An 8,083-nucleotide genomic window follows, 5' to 3' on the forward strand; every position below is an offset into this window, starting at 1 on the left:
ATCTTAGTTGAAATCAAGAAAAAGAAATGGGCATGGGCCGGACATGTACTGAGGAGGGAAGATAACCGATGGTCACTAAGGGTTACGGACTGGATTCCAAGGGAAGGGAAGCGTAGCAGGGGGCGGCAGAAAGTTAGGTAGGCGGATGACATTAAGACGTTTGCAGGGACAACATGGCCACAATTAGTACATGACCGGGGTAGTTGGAGAAGTATGGGAGAGGCCTTTGCCCGGCAGTGGGCATAACTAGGCTGATGATGATGATGATGAGCCGATATTCGGCATTCATAATACGCTGTCGTGCCCAATCTAGAGTACAATGCGCATAGATGTCACTATCATTTAGAACGAACAGGCACACAACGCTCGACGTTCGCGGACGCGTACGTGAAAAGTGGCGCGAGCGCTAAATAATACAGTACACTGCGTAAGTACACATATCAAGCGTATAGGGTAGGTGCAGAAAAGACGGCGAACACACACACACACGCAAAACAAACTTTTACAACATATGGAACTGCATTTTAAGAACAGTGCACGAAATTCTAGGCACTGTAGGAATACCGCCTTGGCTGGAAGGTCCAGTGTATAGAAATATTCTAGGGGCTTCCCAAATTACGACTTGCTGAAAAACATGCACTCATAGGTGAAAAGCTTCATATCACGAGTCACGTGCACTGGGTAAGTTACGGAGGTACGGCTTAATGAAAAGGTAGTAAAAGAAATTGCGGGCTCTCCCGCAGTCTAGAGTAGATGTAACCATGAAATGGCAACCGGTAAAGCACATCGGTTGGAGAAGAAAGTAACCACAATCTTAAAATGGGTGTAGTGCATATTCGCAACGGCATACCCCAGTACATCACAACACACCGCACTACATGGCACCATGACATACTGTGCACTGGTCTATATGGACGCTGTCTGGCTAGAAGAAGAAAATCGCATGAGTCGCCACGCACGTGGCTCCTTCTCTCGAGGTGACGCAAAACCCGTGCCACGGAACTCACGGACCGCTGACATTCAGACAAGCATAGGCAAGCCTGTCTCAGCACCAAAAGATGAAAATGAAGTGTACGGATCCCTGTAGGTGCCTTTTGAATGTCTCTAGTGAAAATGACAAAGAAAACTTCACCGTACTAGTAGTTACAGCTTGAGTGATATTGTGCACAAACACTAGGAAGAACTCGGAAGCAATATTTTTTGTAACTCGTTTGTGCAGCAACTAGCGTGTGCAATGCGGTCCTGTACAAAAGGTTGGGGGCCAGAGGCCGCATTTTATGTTTTGACTGCTTGCCCGAATGATTTCGTTTTGTTCTCGCAACTTGCCCGGATAGTGCCATGGCTCTGGCTTTTGGATCAACGTCCCCTGAAGGTCGTTCGCAACAGGAGCTAAAACCATTTCATGCTGAAAAACTCAGTGCCTTTCCACTCTGTGAAGAAGGATAACGAGCGATGTTGTGTATGTGGGTCCCTTAATGACGAACTGCACCTCCGCCGTGGGTCAGCCCGGCATTGCATATCTTTGGGATCGGGCCACTTATGGGGAGTGCTTAACGCCTGTTTCAACTCCGCTGCGGGTCGGCCCGGCCTTGCCCTGTCTTCGCGATTTTTTAACGCGAGAGCGTTAAGGAGCTCATGTCGCGGAAAAGCCGGTGTCGGTGGTGTCGGCGGCGTTGGCCGTGAGCGAGAAATCCCGGCAGGCGCTTCATGAATAAAAAACAACTTGCAAGATGGGCTGGGTGGGAATCGAACCAGGGTCTCGGGAGTGTGAGACGGAGACGCTACCCCTCAGCCACGAGTTTTTTTACTTTATTGTTCAGCCACGAGTTCGATGCTTCAAGGCGGTACTAAAGCGCCTCTAGTGAATGCGGTGTTGTCTTAGAAACGAGCAGTAGAAAGTTATACTGCGGTGTATCTTGGTAATTATGAACATGTAATTTACAGAAGTCGCAGTTACACGAGTAGCGGAGTGCGTTTCCGCTACATTTCTTCTGCGCTTTCCGCACACGCAGAGCCATCTTGCTGGCAACATAGAAGACCCTCTCCTCTCAATGTACGGCGCTGCCCCGACAGGTGGCGCGCCACGCGTACATTGGGACTGTGCGAGGACCGGTGCGAGGCGCGTCGCGGCCCGGACTCCCTCTCCCCTGACGACGCTTCGCCTTGTTCCTTCACGGGTTGCAGAATCAAGCGCCCTTCCTTTCTTTAGATCACTATCTGTCTATCTCTCTGCCCGTGCCGATCACGACGTTTGGCTGGCGTGCATCGTTTCCCCCTCCGAGACACCGAGTTCTTTGGTTCGTTCCGCTTACTCAGGCGCACGTTTCGTTCGCGCCGAATGCTGCGTTGCTCGACGCTCACCGCGTCCGATGCGGGGCGCCTCGTAAGTGATCGCTGCGCCGTAGCCTGATGTCTTACACCCCTTGGCGGGTCGACGGGAACGCTGTCGCATTCCACTCTTGAAGGCGAAGCTTAAGCGTCCTCCAGTTTTTTGCTACATGCGGACACGATAGTGGAGAACGTAGCCTTTAATAGCTTCGTTGTAAAAGTTACTCTCAGTGTGCTGGCGTTCGAACCTGTGGTCTTCAAAGTACTGTGAAAGGTTTCTCTGCCACATGCTATCTAGTGTTCATTGCATCTGGCCTGTTCATAGATAATCGGAAACTATTTCGAGCGTGTATGCACGCCATACTTGTGAACAAAAGAATAAGATATGAGCAGGCTTTCGTGAGTAGTATATAGTGACAAAAGCCGACTGATGTCTGTCCATTTCACTTCAATGTTTACGGGTCGGGCTATGTCAGCCTCAAGTGAAGCTGCGTCAGCCGGCATGCATGCAGAAGACCAAATATCACAGCAATACACATTCCTATACTAGTGTGAGTGTCAATGTGATCGGTGCAGGAAACGCGCTAAAGTGGCAGTGTTCTGTTCACACGCTATGTTTTCTCGCCTTTACACTGGGTTCTGCTGCTGTGTTCTAGGCTTGATTACTGTTACTGCATAATCTGTCAAAGGGGGAGTGCATAAACTTACGTAAGTAAACGAGGAACGTTCTGTGCCCCCTGTATCCTGTATTTGTGCGGTACCTTTGGCAACTCGCATAGAGGATCACTCAACCAACTTGCATGACTCGGTCATGCTACTATATATTGGCGGCGAGGAATTACGGAGTCGCCATCTGTCGGAAGCGCCACGCTGGCGTGGTATGAGGGATCACGCGGCGCGCTCCTCATAGGTTTCGCTGTCAGCGCTCACTGAAAACACCCCGCGCGAGCTCTCCAATACATTTCTGTAAGTACTTTCGAAACAAGAGAAGTTCTTTACTGTCTAAATAATAATCTTGTGTAAACTGAAAGCACACAAACGTTTACAGACGCTATCTCTTTACCGAAAACGTACAGTGAACGCCACTGCGCGCGGTCGCCACGATGGAATCTCCCTAACCGGCTTCTTGCGTGAAAGGTAGGTAAACGCTGAAAGCAAACTATGTGAAATATGTTCTTATAGTGTTTGTATAACTAAATGGAGCGTGGTAGAACGAAGCCTCGATGCAACGATCGCACAGATTCGCAGCGACCGACTGCGCGTCTGCATGCTTGTCCGCGCACTGTTTCGCTTTCGCCGCGTACGCGTTTTCGCACCGTGCCACGAGCTTTAGGCCGCAGACTATGGGCATTTGACAGTATACAAGCAACCATTGTTGCGTGGGTGCTGTCAGAGCTGTTCAAAAATAATTTCATTTTAGAGGCTTCGACGCTTACGGGGACTGATGTGCCGTCGCGACGATTCAATCTTTTTTCTTCTTCTAAATTCTTTGACCTTTCAATATTATTTCTTGAGTTGCGTCGCACTGTATGTTTATCGATGTTCTCAGCGTGCGATTTCCCGCTGCTCCTTTTTTGTAATCCAGTGCATTAATTCATAACATAAACATGGCCATATGTCGTACTTTTTAGAACTTGCTTCTTACCGCTCCCTTTCCACTCCAGTGAACTTGCCAGTATCAATAGCATCGACAAGTTCATAGACCAAACCGACATGACATTAGTCGGGCAGCGGACTCGGGCGAGCGTCTCAGTGCGCGTTTTCCTAAGATCGCAGATCTGGCGCCGTAGCAGACATCTTCCTCGCGTCTGTGCTTGCTGCATGCCCGAGTTGTAGCCGATGTTTGCCGGTTTTATGTTTCGCGAGCCAAGCTTCACGCAGCTTTTCCTGCGGCTACGTAAGGCTGACTCCGGGCTCCGTTGCGTACATCCGGCATTGCGGCACGGAGCAGTAGCCTACCATGTTGCGCGCCTTCAAAGGCAGCCACTACCTATTGTAGTGCTTTGAAACGTTCTAAAGGAGACACTCGAAGCGGGAAAATTTCGCCACTAAATGAGGACCGCAGCGTTCGAGGGAATTGAAACTCTCGTTTTCAGCTCGCTTCGGCGCTCCCGAAGCAGCCGACGCGGCCGCTATGTCCACGTGATCCCTCCTAGCACGTCACGCCGACGGTGGCGCCAGCTTTTCCAGTGGTGGAGCTCGAGGCCAATATATGCCATTGAACTTGAGCCTCTCCTCCATGCAGGCATTACCACTCAATGGAAGTGTTCGCTCACTACGACGTGCTGGACGCGGCCGGACAGCGCGTGGCCGAGGGCCACAAGGCAAGCTTCTGCCTCGAGGACAACGTGTGCCAGCCCGGAGTGGACAAGCGCTACAACTGCGCAAACTACGGCGACCAGGGAATCTCTGTCGGCTGCACCGACACCTACGCGCACAATATCGACTGCCAGTGGGTCGACATGACCGACGTGCCACACGGACACTACACTCTCAGGGTGCGCATGCGCGAGCTTAAAACGATCGTTTCTTGAAGAAAAAGAGCCGTGGCGTGTCTCTTTTTCGTAGCGCGCAGTAATCCCGGAGCTGACATTTGTGCATCCATCAGGCCAAGCGCGTTCAGGAACGTAGATATAAATCCCCGCCAAGTACGAGCTATTGATTACCACTGCGGTGCGCAATGGACCCAACTATAACTAACCGAAGCCGTTTTAAATTTAGCATGACCAGCGATGAAACACTATATTTTTAGTCACTGGCTGCCTAAAAAAACTATAGTTACTTTAGTTTTGTAAGGAAACTTTCGCGCGCGCTAAGTGAAACAGAGGGATAGAAGTGCCCCGTCAGCCAGGATTACGCCACAGTAAGTTTTCCTGAGAGCCTTCACGTTCAGTAAAGAATGAGGGTAGTCTCCCGAATTGGAACACAAATTATTAGTCAATTAGAAAGTATAAAATACCTCGTGTTTCTTCAGGTATTAGGAAAAATTACAGCGACTAGTGTATACAAAGGAACAGATCTTGTCAAAACGAAATCGTGCGTAGCGTGTGTGCACGCGTCTATCTTGAATGTCGACTTGTTTGGCAAATTTGATTTTCTTATCATCCTCTATACATTTCCACTGGGCTTGCAATAATAATACCATAAACTGGCGATTAGAGGCGTCGGCTGCAGTCTGTGGTTAGTGTTTTGAGATTATCTACGCATCCATGAGCACATCAAATCCCGCTTATAAGTGTTGATGTAAAAATGAATATCTACCAAAATCTACGTTGTTGGTGTCTTGGAATTTGCATAGAGTTCGTAAGTAACTCCACTCTCCTACTACGCAGGTGTCCATCAACCCGGAATACAAGCTGGCTGAAATGAGCTACGATAACAACGCTGCTGTATGCGACCTCATCTACACGCAGACCTATGCTGCAGTCACGAACTGCACTCTGGGAAGGCCATGAAATCACAGCGACCACGAGAAGGATCCTCGCCCCAAGGGGACGCGCATCTCAAGGAGCATCGAGATAAACTGGAAACCCCAATGTGCCTGTTCGGATTCCGCCCACTTACCGCATACGATCTATGCACCAGTCATTGGTTGGTGCTGTACTCAAGGTCTAAGTCTCAGAAGCGGCGTTTGCGACAATCAAGAAATAAGGACAAGTCGCGCCTGTGTGATTTTTTTTCTTTCGGTAAAAAAAAAAAAACAAAGTTGCGCCGGCATCAGTCGCAGGTTCGACACGACAGCATCCTTGTAACGATGAATGGGCTCGAGAGACCGTCTCACGTTCTGCTTGACTACCTTAGGGGACCCGAAATCAAAGTGAGCTGCAAGCACGCTCAGAGAAAAGGGCTCGAATGCTATAGTATACACGTAAGTGTTCTACGATGTTGGGTGGCTCTCATAGTTACGTTCCTAAGCCTGCATGCAACTCACGCAACACTAGTGACCTGCATGGTGACATCGGGTGACGTGGTCAGAACCCCGTGAATCGAAGTTCACAAAGACATTTGCTGTTGTCATGCCCATTGCGTCGATATAATCCCGACAGCCGCGATGCGATGCTGCCGACAAATACTGAGTAAAATAAAATGAGCGTCACAAGGTGACCGATAGTGCTTGGCTGAACCTTGGGTATCGAAGGGGACCTGGACGTCTAATAAACGCGGAAAGATTATGAGATCGCTGTAGGCTTGCGGAGACGCCATGATATTAGGAACAACCGCCTAGCCCCCCTGCAGGCCAACTTGAAAGCAAAATAGGTTCAATACTCAGTTTCGGCAGCAGCTCATCACAACGCCCAATACATATTAGCGCTCTCTGTGACAGCACCTCTGGTGGCGCCGGTGTGTCTTTAGCGGAATAGTGTGGACAGCTTTTCAAGGATCTAGGCTTTGCGATTGCCCAATCCACCCTCCCCCTGGTCTCTCGAGATTCTCTGTGCTAAGTTAAAATTGAAATGACATTTAATTACGTGAACCCGTTTCAAGGGTCGCGTTCAAGTGCGGCTGGAAATTGTCTGAGTGAGGTTATTTATAATAAGTTTTGATTCGCATCTCTTTGACAAAAATAAACATCCACATACGCCGCACCAGCAGTAGGCGAACAGATGCCCGCCTTAGCAACACCGCCACCGAAGACGAGCAACTGGAAGCTGATATGCTGAGTGGACGCTGCATGCCACCTGCTGGTGCAGTATATGCACTGCCAAATGAACTTGAGTGCTTCCTAATGTACGCTAACAGAAATAAATAATAAATGTAAAAAAAGACATCAAGCAGCGTAACACTTTTTCTTAGTGTAAGACCGATATATGAGGTAACACACAAAGGAGCTGCAAGTCGATCTACGGAACACAGCTACAAGTAAATCCACCGAAAACGTGTAACCAAAACAAACTAACTAACAAGAAACGAGAACAAATAAACAAAGAAAATGATAAATTACAAGCCACGGCGCAGTAGAAGGCGTAATGCCCAGAATTTCTATATGCAGGGTATCCCACGCAACTTTATCCAAACTTTAAAAGTAAGCGAATGCCACATAGCTGGATAGAATGTTGTTTGCCGTCGCTTGGAGATGCTCAGATTATTTTTTCATTCTGCCTAATTACATTAGTCGTAATATAAATATACAACTTCTCATATATTATAATTAGATGAAAAGTGTCAATGAAAACATTGTAGAGCGACATGAAAAACTCCAGATGCAGCCTTCGGTTGCTCAAAACGCGCTACATAAAGGGGATTTTCTGAACTAGAAAGAAGTCCTTAAATGCACGCAATATTGCCACGCGACTGGCAGCTCGAGGCACTTTGCGTGTATTCGCGGGCTTCTTTCACGCTCCGAAAAACACTTTTATGTAGCGCGTATTGAGCAAAAGAAAGAGGTATCGCTAGTTTTGATGTCGCTCCACAATTTTCTCATTGGTTCTTTTCGTCTAGTTATAATATTTGAGAAGAATTTATTATCACTCTGGACTATTTAGGTAATTAGGCAGAATGAAAAACTCATTTGAGTATCTCCAAGCGAGGGCAAACAACATTAGCTCTGTTCTGTCAAGCCACGTGGCATTTGCATATTTTTAAAGTGTGGTTAAGGTTACGTGGGACACCCTGTATGTTTTAGTATGTAGTCAGGGGCAGAACATGGTCAAACCGCTCGTCCTTTCTGCCCTCGTCCGCCCGCGTGCGGACTGGGGCGGATGCCCAAAAGGCGGATCGTGTCGCAGGATTCGGTGCACGCTCAATCCACACGTGC

The 8,083-nt window shown here is 48.5% G+C and overlaps 1 protein-coding gene across 1 annotated transcript in view; it reads left to right on the forward strand.

The window, feature by feature from the left end:
• The window catches only part of Loxl2 (Lysyl oxidase-like 2), a 158,625-nt gene extending 151,542 nt beyond the window's left edge, over positions 1-7,083 (forward strand). The window contains exons 8-9 of the mRNA XM_065438715.2: positions 4,574-4,826; positions 5,661-7,083. Coding sequence (XP_065294787.1) covers positions 4,574-4,826; positions 5,661-5,783 — 376 coding nt within the window. The 3' untranslated portion in view covers positions 5,784-7,083. The remainder of the gene's footprint in view (positions 1-4,573; positions 4,827-5,660) is intronic.
• The last annotated feature ends 1,000 nt before the right edge of the window (positions 7,084-8,083 follow it).

This window comes from Dermacentor albipictus, unplaced genomic scaffold (assembly GCF_038994185.2).
Source record: "Dermacentor albipictus isolate Rhodes 1998 colony unplaced genomic scaffold, USDA_Dalb.pri_finalv2 scaffold_14, whole genome shotgun sequence".
Classification (NCBI taxonomy): domain Eukaryota; kingdom Metazoa; phylum Arthropoda; class Arachnida; order Ixodida; family Ixodidae; genus Dermacentor; species Dermacentor albipictus.